This window comes from Humulus lupulus, chromosome 5, assembly GCF_963169125.1.
Source record: "Humulus lupulus chromosome 5, drHumLupu1.1, whole genome shotgun sequence".
Lineage (NCBI taxonomy): Eukaryota > Viridiplantae > Streptophyta > Magnoliopsida > Rosales > Cannabaceae > Humulus > Humulus lupulus.
Genome location: NC_084797.1, coordinates 34,276,116 through 34,294,023, shown reverse-complemented (window position 1 = coordinate 34,294,023; position 17,908 = coordinate 34,276,116). Strand labels below are relative to the sequence as shown.

Below are 17,908 nucleotides of genomic sequence, written 5' to 3'. Positions count from 1 at the left end.
CGGTAGGGGCAAAAATAGTACTTCTACCTAAGAAGCTATAAATATATATATATATATATAAACATTTGTATATGTAACCATAAGTTTATTTCGAGGGCTATCATAATTGGATGAAAATATATTGAATTACGAAATAAAATAATTTTCATCTATTGTCGAGCTAATTTATTTTCCGATAGTCCCCAAACTCATTTCACTTTCTTTTTATATTTCTTCTCTCTTCTTCTTGTCGTGGTTGATACATTAATTTTAGGGTAGGTAACAATTTGGTGCCCTGTGTTTACAAATAATGTTTATTTGGTACCATGCATTTTGAAATCGTACATATTTGTCACCCTGCATTTTATGATCGTACACATTTGGTGCTCTGCATTTTAAAATTGTACATATTTGGTACCATAAACTCAAGTTTAATTAATAAAATTTTACCAATTTAGTCAAATTACTCTCAATCATACGAGCTACAAATTATATATAACTGTTGACAATTTGGTTATATTGACAAAATTTTATCAATTAAGATATCAAATATCTATGTTTTCAAAATACCGGGTACCATATGAGTATTATTGAAAACAGAGGGTACCAGAACGATACTTTGCAAAAACATAGGATACCAAATAAGTAAATTCCCTTACTTTTATGATAAATCTGAAATGTAGAAGTTTTGACAGATCTCAAATTTGATTCAAATTTTAATAATATTCTTTTGTAAAGAGTTAACACTAGTAAGAAATTATCTAGATGGAGATTTTACAATTGGTGTCTTCATGATAGTATATTTCTACGTAAAAATATTTTGTATCATGATAATTTTCATCTTTGATGATGGAGGGGTGTCTAGAGAATTTTAGATTTCCACAGTTCAATTGTGTATATTTTGAAAAAAAAAAATTGGATTATAGTTAGAGATCTTTAAATGAGCTCATTAGATATTGTTTCAACACTAGTATGCAGTTTTGTACAGTTTCTTTATGTATGTGGAAAGAATTATTGTATAAAAGTTATAGATAGTGCTCATGAGAATCGTGTTGATATATTATATAAAAATTATGCTCAGTTGTTGTCTAGTATATATCATTTGAAATAATTTAGTCTTAGATTAATAGTTGGCACTGCCCTTTTGTTTCTTTTGCATTATTAAAGTTCTTACTTATACCATGTACACTAAGACACAAGTCAACAATCTCAACCATTTCACTTTCTTTTGCATTCTTTGGTTTCATGTTATTTCAGGGAAAGAAAAAAAAAAGAGAGCCATACATATATATAACTATAGGAGATTACACCTTTTGGTGATAGATTTATGACCATACAAAATAAAGCAAGAGAAATAGTTCAACATAAATGAAAACAAAACTCGTGACGTGCATAAGTTGATAGAGAACCCATATGAAAACAAAACACAAATGATCTAATTTCACCTTTTAAACTCCATAGGTGGATCAATTTCAGTTATATATACTTGATTCTCATATGGAAGGATCACCACAGCCACATCTAAAATTGAGTACAATACAGTACACGTCTAATTTATTGATTGTGGTTCAGAAGAAATATGGCTCACAAGAAAAGAATTAGTAACCAAAATATTGATTGTGTGGCAGGTAATAGGTATGTATAGGTATGGGTTTGAATGAATGACCTGAAAGCGCCTCTCAGACAAAGACTCTTAAAATCTGGACCAATTTTAAATTGTTAAGTTGCAAAGCCATGTACCTCTTACCTAACTAGCATTTAATGGCCCATCTTTTTTAATTTTTATACAGTGGTCCATTATTGTACCTTAGTTTGAATATTATATACTCTGGAAATGTTGTTTGCAAAATGTAACATGTAGTTATAAATTTGTAAATTTAGGTAAAAAAAAAATGTATTATAAGTTTGTAAATTTTGTTTATATATATAAAAAAAATTCGTATTTACAATTATGTCTCTCGGTATTTTTATAATTTTTTAAAGATTCCGAATTTATAGTTATTTTTTAATTTTAGGTATTTTTGTAAATTTCTCTTATTTCTTCTATGAATAACTAGGCACTCGTTATTTTCCTTGTCAATTGAAGATCATCATTTATTAGTTAAAACTTCTACTGATAAAAAAAATGCCCAACCTTGTATGATTGATCTTATGATTTTTCTGAGAAAAAGTATGTGCGTAGTAATACAATGAACGTTAATGAAACACATTTATAACTTAGTGAGATTAGAGATGCACAGTATCTTATATTCAAGATTTGTATATTTTTCAACCAATGGTGTAATAATATAAATGGCAAAAAAAAACATATCACATTATTATGCAATATGCATTACATAATTAAGATATTTCCCAATTAGTATTCTTTCTAATATCTTTGTGGAAAATATGTATGGTTACAAGTACAACTTTTAATGGTACTTTATTGTATTCCAAGCATAACTTTACATACTAGTAAAAAAGTGTATTCACTGTTTTACATTTCGTGAAAAATGATTCAACCTTTCTTGACTTAGCACGTGTTAGGATTAAATATTGTTCGACATCTTGAACCTTTCCATCTCCCAAGATAACGATGGTGCAACCCCAAAATCCAACACAAAACACAAATGGTCTAAAGCTTCCTCAAATCTGTCACAAGCTTGTAATTTTATGAAATTATCTTACATCTTCAACTTCACATACTACTATCAAAATAGCTGCATAGTTAACTTTATTATTCATCTTCTTGTAAAATTTGTATTTGTTCTTTCAGCATTTTAAATTTATATTGATTATTGTTCTATTTAATTAATTAATAAATTTTATTTCTCCGGCAAACAGCAAAAATAAAATTAATTACAGCTGCATTATGTGTAAAATAGAGTTCTTTTTTTCTTTCTGAAAGGATGTCAAAAGTAAAATTATATAAACATAAGAAATTACAGTAATTTTTTAAATTTAAATAAAAATTGATACAATTTTACACTATGGTATTGTAATTAATTATATATTTAACTCGTATTTTAGTCACCATTTTAATGTTATTTTACTAAAATTCATGTAAAATAATATAAATTCTTTTAAATATATTTTTGTATAAAAAATTAATAAGAAACTCACTTGAATTTCGCCCCTACATCTAATTTAATCAAAACTAAATAAGAAACTTTTTAAAATATTCAAATCTTCTCTCTCTCTCTCTTTGTCACCCACCATGTTTTGTTAAGTTAATATAGCAATTTTTTTTCTAAATGAGCCATTTTCTTTTCTACGTGTCAATTTAACAATATATATACATGTCATGTTACCCTTTTAGCATTCTAGTGGTTATTTCTATTTGTTATTTTATATTATTCTTATTGATTGTCTAATTTGTGATGAATATTAACATTTATTAATTATTAATAATCTATATATAACCAATAATTTTAATTATTTCTAATCAATATTAGTAATAATTTACATTGTCTTCTAAATATAGTTAATATATATTCAGTTACTCAATTTCATATCTTTATTAATTATCAAATATTTTTCTTTTAATTGTAGCAAAATTTTTGATGAAAAGTCTAATCAAAATCTCACATGTATAAATATAGGGTATAAATTCCAAGTTTATCGATCATTTTCATACTTTCAGATAATTCATTTAAAATAGTTCATGAAAGTTTGGAAGTCTGTTCATATTATCAATTTCAATGACGGAAGTTATACAATCTCAATCCTTCTTTTTATTCTATGTTACATCATATTCAGTTTATTTGAATACATTATATTTTTTCTCATTATTTCAATTTTTGCCAAACTTAGTTTCAATTTTAAATAATATACACTCAAATTTAAAATTTATTTTATTTCACTTTTATATTCAATATATATATATATTATTCAATAGTATTTCTTTATATTATTACCTTTAATTATTATATAAATATATATATATATATATTAGAATTGTATTATACGATGCTGAAAAATTACTCAGTTAAACAAATTGATAAAATTTGTATTCATCTATTAATCAAATGAGATATCCACGTTATTTACGAAAATTTTATAAATAAATCGAGCATTATGTTTATGTGTATGTCGCAGGTTTTTTTTTTTAAAAAAAAAACTAAAAACTACTTTTCTCAAGCCAATCAATATTTGGTCCAGAAAAAGCCCCACAACTTTTCTATATCCAACAAGGTTGAGAAATTTCTAATGATCACTACAAAAAACAAAGAACATGCTCCCATGTGTCTCCACAATTATTTTAAAGGCAAATTGCCTTTGGTGTGTGACAACGAATCAGGCACCCATACATATAAAAAGTAATATCTTTATGCATTTTGCAATGCTGGAATGTACATTATAAGGCTGTGTTTCTTAGGCCAAAATATTATATATTGTTTTAGATGATAAAGTGGTTTGGTCCCTATTATTTGTTCCCAGAGCTTTTATATAATTGTCACTAAAAACCCTTTGTTCAAGTGACTTGAAGACTTTTTTTTTCCCAATCAAATTATGCTTTCCTTCATTTATTTTTCCAATCAAATCATTTTTTTTATAGATCCAATCAAATCATGTTTTCATTATTACGATTGTGATTATCCAACCGAGCAATAGTTTCTATAACAAAAGGATATTGGGCATAAAAATAATAATAATAATAATAATAATAATAAAAGAGGTCCATTTCAAATCTGACAAATCTTAACCAGACATCATTAAATGTTAACCCTTTGGAATAAAAAAGCTGAAAGTAATATTTTTAATGTGATGATCGATATGGAGATCTATCATTGAAGTCCAGGGTTGTTTATGGAATTTAATATTCCGTCACTAGTGCCTTGACGAAAGGAAAAAGAAGAAAAGTAAACTGTAATGTTTTTTTTTTCGTTTTCCTTTTATTAAAAAACAGAAATGTTACTCAGTGATGCTTGTTGACATTAATACACGCAGAAGTCCGTAGTTGTCTTTTTTCTTTTTCCTTCTTCTACAGCATATCTTTCAAAAGTTTCTACCTACTCATTTGCGACTACGAGCTCCAAATTTTCCTGAGTATCTACTATATTTGAACTCCCAAGGAAATAAAAACATATAAAAGTTATGGTTCTTTACTTTTTGCTGCTTTCATAAATATTCTTTTCTTCAGCGAGGTGAGAGAGAGAGAGAAAGAGCTACGTCTCGTTTGGTTCTTCTGTAATTACGCTACAATTTGCATATCAAAACAGTCCTAAGATGCAGCATTGTTGGCCAAAGTACCAGAGCAGTGAGTGAGTTTTGGGAATAAAGATTTTCTGGGATACCAAGCAATTACCAGATAGAAGAAACCATGTTTAAGTCATGGAGCAAGAAAAACAAGATCAAAGCCATATTCAAATTGCAGTTTCACGTCACTCAGGTGATTCTCATTATTCTGGAAAAGTGAAATTTTCCCAAAAGCAGATTTTGCTAAGTGGGTTTTTTTTTTTAATTGCAATGCAAGTATCAATTTTTTTTTTTATTTTTCATCAAGTTTAAGACAAAACTTTGGCTCCAAATGCCATTGGGTTATGGAATCGCTGTAATGAGAGAAACAAGTTCACACCTGGTTTTCTTCTCACTTTTGCAGGTGCCCAAATTGAAAAAATCTTCAGTGATGATATCTTTGGTGCCGGAGGACGCTGGAAAGCCATCTGTGAAATTAGAAAAAGTTGCAGTTCAGGATGGAACCTGTACATGGGAAAATCCTGTGTATGAACCAGTCAAACTTACAATGGATAGCAAAACAGGAAAAATCAATGAGAAACTTTACCATTTTATTGTTTCAACTGTACGAAACCTTTCAATCAAATGAGCCCTTCTCTTTTCTTCTTTTTATGTGGGCTTTTTCTTTCTTTTGAAGCATCTAATTCTTATGGGTTTTGTAGGGAACATCAAAATCTGGTTATCTCGGGGAAGCTTCAATCGATTTCTCTGATTTTGCAACCGAGACCGAACCATTGACTGTCTCGCTGCCTCTCAAGTTTGCAAATTCTGGTGCAATTTTACATGTTAGTACTATTCTCTGTCCTGTACATGCTCACGGTTACATTCAAGACTCATATGAAACAGTACAATTGTATCTCATGATTTAACAATTTTAGTGTTGTTCTCACTAACCAATTTCTTCCAAAGTTCAATATCTTTGAATACTAAAATTTCATTGTATTGTAAGACATCTTTCATTATTCCTCACATACAGCTAAATTATCAGGTTTTGATTCAAAGGATGCTGGGAGATGATGAAAGGTGATAAATGATTAGTAACAATTAGTTACTATTTGTGCATCACTACTCTCTTGATTGAATTTCTTCCCCTTTTTCTGCTGCTAGTTACTGAAAATGTAGATTTTTAATCTCAGAGATGAAAATGGAGCCCCTCAACTTGTAAAGAATGGAAGCTTGGAGAGTCATGGGAGCAACTGGGATACAGATGGAACCAGCCTGAATTATACGGAAGTAAGATATCTTAAAGCATTTTTTTTCTCTCTTTCCCCAAACAGTTCGTTGATAGTAGAAACTCAAAATCTTTAAGAAAAAAGAGCCCTTTTCTGTTTAACCATAAGCGAATGTGTTCTTCGTTTCTCAGGATGAAAACTACGACAACATGACTCCTGCAGAGCAGGATGCTACGAATTTTCTCTCGCCCTTCATAACAAATCCTGCGCCCCAAAAGGGAAGGGTTAATGCCTCTCAGACAAATAAAAAAAGTCTCAATAGATCTAACATGAACTGGTCAGCGGATTCAGCTTCAGATGACAGCTTACTTGAATCACCAAGCAGTCTGGAAGACAACCATCCAAGTTTAAGGTTGAAAGAGGCTTCAGATGATTCCACTGAAAAACTCAAAAATGAAATCACCATATTGATGAGACAAGCAGAACTTTCGGAACTTGAAATTCAGTCTCTTCGTAAACATGTTGAGAAGGAGACCAAACAAGGTCAGAATTTATCTAGACAAGTTGTTAGTCTCAGAGAGGAGAGAGATGCACTCAAATCAGAATGTGAACAATTCAAGTCATTGCGGAGAAGTACTGATGAAGCAGAGGCTCCAAAAAGATTACAAGCTACAATTAAGGATTCAAGAGTTCAGTTAGAAGCAATGAGACAAGAGCTTAATCATGAAAAGGAATTAAGTAACAATTTTCAGTTGCAACTGCAGAAGACTCAAGACTCAAACTCTGGTTTGATGCTGGTGGTGAGGAATCTAGAAGATACACTGGAGCAAAAGAATAGGGAAGTATTGGATCTTTCAAGAAAGATAGAAACTGCAAAAAATGCCACAGGGGTTGACCAACAATCATCTGAATCGCTTGGTAAGAGGCACAATGATGCAGAAGTGGACCTTTTGGAGGCTAAAATTGGAGATCTATGTGATGAAATAGACATTTACAAAGAGGAAAGGGAAAAACAGAACAGGCGTATAAACCAGCTCATTTTGAACAATGATCTTTTAAAACAGGATAACTATGACATGTCTTTGAAGTTAAAGCGAAGCCAAGAAGAACAGACAAAACTAGAAAATGAATGTGCATATTATATAGCAACTACAGAAGAGCATGAATCTCAGGTAGAGAGATTAGAAGAAACAATTAAGAAACAAGCACGAGAATTTGCGGACACTTTGGTCTCCATCAATGAACTTGAAATGCAGGTGAAAGCTCTAGAGAAGGAGCTGGAGAAACAAGCCAAGAGATTTGAAGATGAGCTGGATGCAATCAAACGTGCCAAAGTTGAGCAAGAACAGAGAGCCAACCAAGCAGAGGAGGCCTTGAGGAATACAAGGTTGAATGGTTCTACTAAAGCTGAGCATCTTCAGGAGGAATTCAGAAGTCAGGCTGCCAAAGCACAGGCAGAAGCTAATGAACTACGCCAGAATAACATAATTCTAGAAGAAAAGCTTCAGAAAGTCACCAAAGAACTCGTGCTAATTAGAGACCAGGAAAAAGTGAAATTGCAAGAACTCGTTGACAAAATTGATCTGAAAGAGATGCAAATAGGAAAGATGTCATTGGAGCTAAACAACAAGTCCCAGCAACTTGAATGTGCTCAAAATCTCAAGGAAGAAAAGCATGAAGCTTTCTTGAGAGAAATCAAGAAGCTCAGAGCAGAAATAGAAAGGCTCAACTTGGAGAAGTCCAATCTTGCAGAAGAGAAAGACGAAAGAGTAAGATTAAAAAATGAAACTGAACGAATGAAGAAATCAGTTTCTGAAAATGAGATGCTGGTAAAGAGATTGAACAAAGAAAAGGAAAACTTGGAGGCAAAACTTGCTTTGGCAAAGCAGGAAGCAGAGAAAGAGTCAAAAACTTCTTCCCGTGCCAGTGAACATAACATTTCAGACTTACTAACTGAAGTTGCATCGCTAAAGGATAAGAGTAAATCCATGGAGAAAGAACTAAAAGAAATGGAAGGAAGATACTCAGAGTTGAGTCTACGATTTGCAGAGGTAGAAGGTGAGAGGCAGCAACTTGTAATGACTGTGCGTAACCTCAAGAATGGTAAAAAGAACTAGTGTATTAGAATTTTCTGCGGTGTTGATTTTTGAGACGGGAAACAGGTTATGGTAAAGCAATGTATAATCAAGGTGTGGCAATATTACATGGAATATTGGTCCAAGTGTCAAGAGAAGAATCATATGTATGAGTATTTCTTCCCCCTCTTTGTAGTTCATTTTAGACATACAATTACAAGTAATAACCATTTATGCTGAGACACTCAAGCAACAAATCTAGGGTTAAGTCAATTGTTTTTGGTCACAAATGTTGTAATATGCTTATTATTATTATCATATCAGTATTTTTTGCATGTAGTTTTTATATATATATATATATATATATATATACTTATATAACATAGTGCAAAACATTAATGCATTTTTGGTAATTAGATTTAGAATTACAAATGTATAAATCCCAGAAAACCTGAACTGGAAACTCATGTACACAAATAAAGCCGTAGTGTTCCAAAAGAAGCTAATAGATCTTATAAAATTTGCTGACATTTTTATGCCAAATATTAAACTGGAAGCAGGGCCAGAATTACAGTATAAAATCACATTCTGAAGCTTACTTTCAGTTAAAGCTCGATGTACTTGTGATTACAGACCAACCTCCAGTATCAGCCAAATGATGGTAGATCCATGAGCTTCCAGCAAAAGTTTATAGGCATTTCATATTTAATGGAAAAACTTTTTGCTCGGATTGTGAATTCCATCACTCCAGACCAGCTTAGTTTGGCCTTTTCCCTCATTTGCAAAAGATAGTGTCTGCAGTTGGCATACAAAGTTACGTTAGAACACCAATGAAATTATAGTGTTTTCAATTAGTTGAGCACAAAAACCATGGCAAGTAAAAGTCTAGACAACCTGCCGTGCTCTTTTATCTAGAGGTGTCCATGTGGGAAGAGTGGAGGCAGAAGTTTTTTCATCTTTTGATGAACTCAACTGTGTAGATCGCTTATGTTTCTTTTGTTCTGGTATCTTCCTCATATTGTTGCCTCCTTGGTACTTGAAAAATTCAAGAATGGAGGGGCTTCTTCGCTTGGTAACTTTCGATACATCCCCCGAACACCCAAAACAAGGGGCAGCTGTGTCACAAGGAAGGGACTGATGACGAATTCTACTCTTTTCCTTTATTTTGTTAAGAAACTCCATTGTCCATGGAGACTTTTGTTGCGGACTGGCCAAATGGAGGGCATGTGAGAGCGGAGTATCTCCATGAAGTGACGAGTTCCTCCCTTGGAACTGTAACCCTTGAGATTTTTCAGCAGATCTATGTTTGAAACAATCCTCTAAAAGCTTGTTACGTTTGTCTAAAGATGTAGCATTATTTTCAAGATCTATATCTGAGGAATTGCTGGCTCCAACATGTAAACTCTTCTTCTGGTCTTTTACAGAATTCCGAATATTTGAACCTGAGCAAATTTCTGTACTTGTTGGAAACTTAGGCTGATGGTTTTTGTCAAATGATAATCTTCTTGCAGTTTTGGACTTTATCATGCCATATTTTTCCATTTCAGGGATAAAAAAGGATATGGGGTTGTCAACAGAAGAAAACTCCATACCTGGTGCAGGACTTCCAGTCAGGTCAATGACTTCACCTTTTTGGTCCTCAAAAAGAATATCAGAACTGCTGATATCATGCAGATCAAAGCTTTTCAACAAATCCACGTCTGTTCCCTGTAGTTGACCTGACAACCTATCTTTGGAAGATAAAGCAGGCTTTTTAGTTTCCTTAAACCTTTGAGGTTCTTTAGACTTTTGAAAATCATATGGCTCTGGAACAACAAAATGATTCATCATCATAGCTTCATCGAATCCATGTTCTTGATGGAACAGATTGCTCTCATATGGTATCGGGTTTTTGAACTCATGAAATGTGTCATGATCTTTTGACATGAATGACTCATAAGGTTTTGTTCCTGTAGAAGTATTAAGGGTACCTTTAGAAAAGTGCTTTACTGTATCATCGTGCAATAAATCATCCGTTTGTATATCAATGTTTTCAAGGCTATCATCGTAGCTCCATCTTTTTCTTTTAGAAGCAACATTTAGATTGAACCTTTCAGAGTCCATACCAGAAGAGACTGAAGAAGAATAGTCTGTCATTATTGATCTCGAATCCTCCCGCTCACCATATTTCAATAAAGCACCTAACAAATTGATACTTTCATCAGGAACATTAAATTTCTGGAGCGCGCGAATCCTGCATTCATTTGACCATTCCAGGAACTCAATAAGCATGCCTCCCGAAGATAAAATTGCATGAGCTGTCAAAGGATTGACTGAAGGAAACTTTGTAAGAAATGACTCTGCAAGAGTTTCTGATTCAGTCATTCTTGGATATACACCTCCAGTGGCATATCCAATGCAGCTCATTATAATTTCATCAGTCAACTCAGATGAATAGGAACAAAAGAGCTGCACATCAATTCCAAGGCTCGCTGCTGCAGCATAAAGTCCATCAGAGGATTCCATTACAGTAGAAAGGAAACTGTGTTCTCCCTCAAAGACCTGCCAAAAGAAACAGAATGGTCATAAAATGTTTAATGGGGGATACACTGATGAACACACTACTCTAACTGGTCCAAAGATGTATGTTCTACCAAAGGATTAACAGTGTTCCAATATACGTGCCTCCTACATGTCAAAATAATGTTGCAAGTATAGAGGGCTTATTATTCATTTAGTAGATCATTAACCCACTAAATATGGCCAGGAGACACATAATTATAGAATTTCCTAAGATAAAGCAACATTGTTTAATATAAAGCTACTGCAACAGACAGTTTGTTGCTGATCTTATTTAGAACTTTTTATCATGTGAACCAACGCAATGCCTCAAGATTCTGAGAAGCATCCCTTCAGCATAAATGAGACAAAAGACAAATAAATGCTTTCTAGCATATCAGCACAAAGCATAGTATCATCATTATCAATATTCCTTTGTTATTCTTCTTGGGCTAGGGAATCACATCAATGACATGCACCTTTTTTTGCTTGTGAATTTAAGAACCTAACAGAAAAAGCAAGATGAACGATAGTTTTCTTATGGTTAGGACTGCAGAAAACCTTAATCAAGCAGTGTATTGAGCTACTCGATATTGGGTCACATGGTAGGGCTGAAATCGACTGTGGCTTGAAGTTTCTATGTAAACAAATCAGTTGCTGCTTTCTAAAATTCAATGTACTTATGATCTGAGGATTCTTTGAATGGTCCCTTTACTGTGACCTTCCTGAGCCAAGAATGAGCATTTACACCCCAGCCCAATGCTACTGTTATATTCTGTTTTAATAACAACAATAGTGACAATAATTGTAATACATATGAGCAAAACAAGTATGAATTACCAGAATGCAGCCACTGAAAGTGAAACTCAGCAAAGTCAAAACATTTGTTGCAATGTTCTCAATGCACAAGGGTAAGCTTGAAGAAGCTTCATCCACTGCAGTTGTTTTCTTTCCAATATTTCTGCAATCATACCAAACTAAACAAATTGCAGAATTTATCACAACATCTACAGGTAAATCTGAATCACGTTCGACAACTTGTGCACCTTGTTTCTCTATTGCAAGAATTTTTTGATAGGTACTTCTTCTGGATACTATCATTTCCTTATCAAGATTTTGTGTGTTAACAAGTATCACTGTTTTGGGAAGAGATGACATGCTTTCTTGAGGGCTCCTGTGCTTAGACTCTTCTGGAAATGACATAGAAGGGTGTAAAGGCATACTGCAAGTTTCTACATTATCTGCAGGCTCTTCAGATCTGACATTACACTTTTCCTGAATAGATGGATTGAGAAAGAGCTTCTTCTGATTGTTAACATCCTCATCCCTATCTAAAAGGGTGATTGATTCCCCTCCCTGAGATACATCTGCTACTGAGTTACCCAGTGCAACTTTGGGAGATGTGGCATTTTTATTGAATGTCTTAACTGTTGGTTCACTGTTTGTTCCAGTGGAGGCTTTCTGAGTTTTTCTGAAAAAATCAAGATCATTAGAATGTGACATAGACTTGAATATGAATGAAGCCCTCTCATCATTCTTTCTGGCCAAGCATTCTTCATTCTTCGGTTGTGGGAACTCACTACCTAAAAAATGTCTTGGTTCAATTCCAACAGGGATAGATACATTAGAAAGAAGCTCCTTTGAATCTCCATTTTCCTCCTTATTAAATGCATATACACCATCATCAGAGAAGATGAAATCATATACCGCATTTCTATCACCAAAAGAATCCCAATCAAAATCAATGTTGCATGAACCCATATCATGTAAATCTTTCTCGTAGTTTATACTAGTGTTACGGTCATAGCTAACTTCCTCAAGAATATGCCAGTCCAAGTATATTCCATCTAGTGCAGATAAGGGCTGTGGTTTTAGTTGAGCAAGTTTTCCTTCAATAATTGTGTAGATTGACCTCAGTTTTCCATGATCAGAAAGAACAGGTACGGGCAATGATTTGAATGTGTCATCTACAAGTGTTAGCTCATGACTAACAATCAATTTGTTGAAATTCTTGAAGTTCATGTCTTCATTAAACATCCAGTCAGAAGTTTCTGTTTCATACATTGTTTGTCTGTTCAAGAGGTCTTCAAAAATTTGAGACGAATCCTTGTCAAGGATTTGAAACTCCTGATAAACAAATGGTTTATCTGACAGAAAACATTCACTTTCTGATGTCCTTTGAATTCTAGAGCTCATCCTAATCTGTGAAATTTCTACCAGACTTATCAAGTCTATTTCTGGGAAATTGTCCCGGGATCCCAGCTCATATCCACAAGAGTGAGGTGATAGACTATGGTCTGAAATAAACCCTGATACATCATAATCTTTAGAACCCCAAAGCTCTTTGTTGTTGAACTCCAGGTCATCTGTTTGTAAATGTTGTAGTTCAGCATTTTCAATGAAGGAAAGAAACTTTTCCTTAACAGAAAAGCCTGCAATATGCTCCAGAATTATTTCATCCACTTCTAAAATTGGGAAATTTCCTTTATTAAATTGAATCTGGTCCTGAAAATCTTCGGGGGAATTAGCCTTTTGCCCGATGGGATACTCAATGGTAATATCTTCAACAGACAGAACTGACTTGTGAACTTCATTAGGATAATGAGTTGCAGGCCCTGGCTTGAGCATATCCTGCAAGAAGAACCAACTTTAGTTAGAAAATTAACCAGAAATCCATTAATGGAGGATTGAACATATTATCTTCATATATATGTTACATTATTTGCCAAAAACCTAGTTAAAAACAAAACCAGGGAGAAAGCAATTAAAGAAAAAAAAATAAGAAAATTAATGAAAACGGCTTCCAATCGCATAAAACTTACCAAGACAAACACATACACAGACACAGACACTCTTCCAGAAGTTTAAAAAGCATTAGGATATCTTCTCATGTATCAACAACATAACAGGCTGAGACAAAAGATTTAAGAGGAATTCAAGTATATGGTATACCAAACTTTCTTCAATCTCTGGAACCTCAGAAAGAATGTGGATCCCCTTGTTTTCAAAGAATGAAGATGTTTCCTGCATAAAAGGAGATCAAGCAAGTTCTCTTAAGTTAATAGTTTTTCACGTCCATGAGAACCAAACTCCATCTACATCCACTTGAGTATAGGATTCATTGTACCACGAATTCATCAAGCTCTGGTGTTTCAAATTGAATTACTTCATATCGTCGTGGAACTTTAACATCAACAGTAACTGCATTACTCTTCTGCAAATAAAACTAGTTAAATTAAACATGTAATCTAACTAATCCTCCACAATAAGAAATAACATAATCTGATAATGCCAGTTCCATACATTAAGAACTTCCATTTCAACAACTTTGGATCGAGAAGCTCTGTGACTCTCCACTTCCTTTTGCTCGTTAAGAACCCGAATATTCTGGAGTACGCCAATATAGAACATTACCAAAAGGAATTTTCAAAAGGCTCCAAATCACAAGTGATTTAAATTAATAAACTTATCTACTTCAAGAAAAATACAAATTAATAAATTTATCAACTACTATGGCAACAAAAGATCGTCGGTTTTAAATAAATAAATTTATCAACTACCATGGAAACAAAGGATCGTCGGTTCACATTTTTAAAAAATAAAAAACTAATCGAATAATTAACACTCTCAGTTTCCATATTTGCAGTTCTGGAATTGATCTTTCTTTCTTTTTCTTTTTCTTTTTTTTTTGAAGAATCAACCAAATTCATCCCAAACAATCGACGAGCGCGTATGAAGTTTCTAATAATCGTAAACTACTTGTTGAACAAATACCTAAATTTCGTATAAAACTAATGCATTACCTCCGATAAATGAGTCTCGTGGCTTCTGGAACTGGAACTTGTATGACTCGAGGACGGAACGTCATCCTCAAAATCTTCGGCGCAGGTGACGATTTTCTGAGGAATAACATTGGAAAAGAACTGGGAAAGAGCAGTTTCGATTGGTAAATTTTCGATTCGAAGGGAGACTTTGGAGGTGGAATATGATCGGAGGAAGAGCAGGTCGGAGAAGGTGGAGGTGACGGGAGGAGAGAGAGAGACTTGAGCAACTGGGAGTTGGAGGAAGGTTAGGGTTTCGTTGAGTTGGAACGGAGTGGTGGCGAAGTAATCAACGTCGGAGAAACGAGCCCGCATTTGAGCTTTGAATGTTATTCTGAAACTTTCAAGGGGAAAGAAGAAAACTGGAGCTAAAATATTGCTTGGTCCAGACGGAAGAAAATTTTGGCGCTTAAAATGGCTGGTTACTGTTTATATCTTTTTTTTTAATAAAATAAAATTATTCGCTCAAAATATCAATTTTGATTCTCCATTTCATATTAAGAGTGTAATTCTTTTATTTTTAAAAATGATATACCAAATTTTATTGAAAATAAATTCATTTAGTATCTTGTATTTTAACTAAATAGGGTGTACCTTAAATTATAAATAATGATCAATGGCTAACCTATAATTTGAAATTTTACAAATTTTGTATCTGGCTCAAATTTGATGGCAACTTACAGAGTAACAAATAAGTATACTTATATGAATAACAATGTACTATTTTATATTGATTTTCAAATTATAGGTAACTAATCACCATTATTAATAATATATGGTATTAAATTATGTACAATTTTAAATTACAATGTATTCAATAATCACATAAGATAACAAAGATGTATTTTGTTAAAACACAAGATTATAAGTATATTTTTAATCTTATTATAAGTAACAAATATATATATAGGTGCACTCTCTCTAACATATGAAGTTTCTACTATGGGGGCATGTCTTTTGTCCTCATCAGTAGGGACGTTTTTATTTTTGGCACGTAAAAAAATTATAATCCAAATTTCGTTATATGATAGTGTACAATGTAGTTATTTAGGATCTCCCACCAGCTTTCAGAAAATTCTGAATAATTTATGGTGCCCAAAATATGTTTCAAAACAAATTATTTCACTCGAGCATAAAACAAGCTTCAAAACAACATGTTTCATGTTTTCGGTATTGTAAATTATTCAGAATTTCACAAAAATTTGTGGGATGTTCTAAATAATTATACTGCACACTGTTATATAGAAAAATTAGATTGTAACCTACTCATGTGCTGAAAACACAAAAACATAATGTTTTGAAGCTTGTTTTATATGCGTGTGAAACATATGGTTTTAAAGTCTGTTTTTGGTATCGTAAATTATTCAAAATTTCCTAAAATCTAGTAAAATACCTATTATAACTATAATGTACACTATCATATTAAAAAAAAACTTAAGTTATAATTTCTTTAAGTGCTAAAAATAGAAATATCCCTACCAGTAGGGACAAAAACGTTGTCTCTACTATAGAATTTTTCTATATATATTATATTTGTAAAATGGAGCATAAATATGAAATGTTTATTAATAGTTCCACACACACATATATATATAGGGAATATGCATATTTGGTACATTGTGTTTTGGCCGAGTACAACTTTGGTACCATCTATTACGAATAATTATCATACGGTACCCTATAATTGTAAAATCAGTCAAAAATGGTACATTCCGCTTGAATTTGGTCAATAATTTTTTTAATGACAAATTTTTCATTGCATAACCTGAATTAATTTATTTTTTTAAAAGGAAATATGAGTATTTGGTACCCTATATTTTGACTGAGTACAACTTTAGAACCATCTATTACGAATAATTATCTTCTGGTACCCTATAATTGCAAAATCAGAAAGAAATAAAGAAAAAAGGTACGAAAAATAGACAAAAAAGAAATATTGCTTCAAGCCATACGAAAAATAAAGAACACTTTTTAAAACCCACTGAGTTCACAAGGTCAAGCTCGGTACAAGTTTAGCCATGGATATTTCGAGTACTTTCAAATTTGACATTTCGGGTTATGTGTGGTTTTTTTTAAAATTTGAATATATATATTATGCATTTTGATTTGTTGATTTGAATTATGTATATTGTTTTCATTTATTGTTTGAGAATATGAATAAGAAATATATTTGTATTTGTTTAATTGAAAGAAATTCATTGATAGAAAGAAATACGGAAGATAACGTGGTCTAACTTTGATGTAGATTATGATTTTTTTTATTAGTTTGAATTTATTTTTCATTTGGTTTGTTTGAGTTGTGAAGAACAACCGGAAACAAAATTCAAATCTAGGGTAAGATTTCACAAAAACATTTGCTCTATTTTTTATGGGTTTGAGGCTTTGAAGAATAATGGATTAAAATAGAATGACTGTCATTTTAATTATAAATATAAATATTTAATTAATTTAATTAAGTTTTAAGTTGTTTTTTATTTTATTATCAAGATGTGTATTTATTTTTATTAAAATATTTTAATACAATATTGTAATGATTAAATTATTTATAATTGAGAGTAATTTTGGTATTATAAAAACAATATGGTCTAAATTTGTGTTTAGGGGTACTTTTTTTAATGATTTAACAATTATAGGGTACCAAATGATAATTATTCGTAATAGATGGTATCAAAATTATACTTGGAAAACACATAGGATACCATAAATGCATATTCCCTATACTTTTATTAGTTAAGGATTCATAACTGAGGGTAATTAAGGTATTATGAAAAAATTAATATCCAAAATTCAAGCAGAAAATACCATTTTTGATTGATTTTACAATCACATGGTACCCGATGATAACTATTCATAATAGAAGATACCAAAGTTGTACTCGGCCAAAACACATGATACCAAAAAAGTAACTACTCTTATAATAATTATAATAATGATATCTATAATAATATCTAAATTTTAAATTAAATATATAATACATTACTAGAAGTTCATACTTAGTAATGTTTAAGAATAACTAAATAATTTAAACGAATATATTGTCAAAATACATATAAAAGTAATCTAATCATCCCCTTAATTCATCTGATCTACACTATCATTGTCAGAT

At 32.1% G+C, this 17,908-nt stretch overlaps 2 protein-coding genes across 5 annotated transcripts; one reads left to right on the top strand and one right to left on the bottom strand.

The window, feature by feature from the left end:
- The first annotated feature begins 4,848 nt into the window (after window positions 1-4,848).
- LOC133834736 (uncharacterized) lies at window positions 4,849-8,778 on the top strand. 2 transcript variants are annotated; one of them, XM_062264445.1, is made up of 6 exons: window positions 4,849-5,350; window positions 5,561-5,761; window positions 5,859-5,981; window positions 6,173-6,219; window positions 6,333-6,429; window positions 6,560-8,778. In XM_062264445.1, exons 1-6 carry the CDS (start codon window positions 5,282-5,284, stop codon window positions 8,483-8,485), a joined length of 2,463 nt encoding a protein of 820 aa, XP_062120429.1. In that variant the 5' UTR covers window positions 4,849-5,281; the 3' UTR covers window positions 8,486-8,778. The 2 variants fall into 2 exon arrangements, with proteins under 2 accessions (XP_062120429.1, XP_062120430.1); XM_062264446.1 differs by having other exon boundaries at window positions 4,850-5,350; window positions 6,185-6,219.
- A 48-nt stretch (window positions 8,779-8,826) lies between these two features.
- On the bottom strand, window positions 8,827-15,176 carry LOC133834735 (protein SHORTAGE IN CHIASMATA 1). 3 transcript variants are annotated; one of them, XM_062264442.1, is made up of 7 exons: window positions 14,785-15,176; window positions 14,285-14,368; window positions 14,109-14,195; window positions 13,934-14,005; window positions 11,822-13,612; window positions 9,338-10,984; window positions 8,827-9,238 (listed from the first exon to the last, which is right to left on the bottom strand). In XM_062264442.1, exons 1-7 carry the CDS (start codon window positions 15,115-15,117, stop codon window positions 9,149-9,151), a joined length of 4,104 nt encoding a protein of 1,367 aa, XP_062120426.1. In that variant the 5' UTR covers window positions 15,118-15,176; the 3' UTR covers window positions 8,827-9,148. The 3 variants fall into 3 exon arrangements, with proteins under 3 accessions (XP_062120426.1, XP_062120428.1, XP_062120427.1); XM_062264444.1 differs by lacking the exons at window positions 14,285-14,368; window positions 14,785-15,176 and having other exon boundaries at window positions 13,804-14,005; window positions 14,109-14,183; XM_062264443.1 differs by lacking the exons at window positions 14,285-14,368; window positions 14,785-15,176 and having other exon boundaries at window positions 13,804-14,193.
- Window positions 15,177-17,908: the final 2,732 nt, after the last annotated feature.

Bases quoted from the DNA above. Each gene is read 5' to 3' on its own strand.
- LOC133834736 (XM_062264445.1), top strand. From the start codon at position 5,282: ATGTTTAAGTCATGGAGCAAGAAAAACAAGATCAAAGCCATATTCAAA. The intron at 5,982-6,172 runs GTTAGTACTATT...CCTCACATACAG, and splicing joins ATTCTGGTGCAATTTTACAT to CTAAATTATCAGGTTTTGAT. The intron at 6,220-6,332 runs GTGATAAATGAT...TTTTAATCTCAG, and splicing joins ATGCTGGGAGATGATGAAAG to AGATGAAAATGGAGCCCCTC.
- LOC133834735 (XM_062264442.1), bottom strand. From the start codon at position 15,117: ATGCGGGCTCGTTTCTCCGACGTTGATTACTTCGCCACCACTCCGTTC. The intron at 14,369-14,784 runs GTAATGCATTAG...GGCGTACTCCAG, and splicing joins ACGAGACTCATTTATCGGAG to AATATTCGGGTTCTTAACGA. The intron at 10,985-11,821 runs GTAATTCATACT...TTCTTTTGGCAG, and splicing joins CTTTCAGTGGCTGCATTCTG to GTCTTTGAGGGAGAACACAG.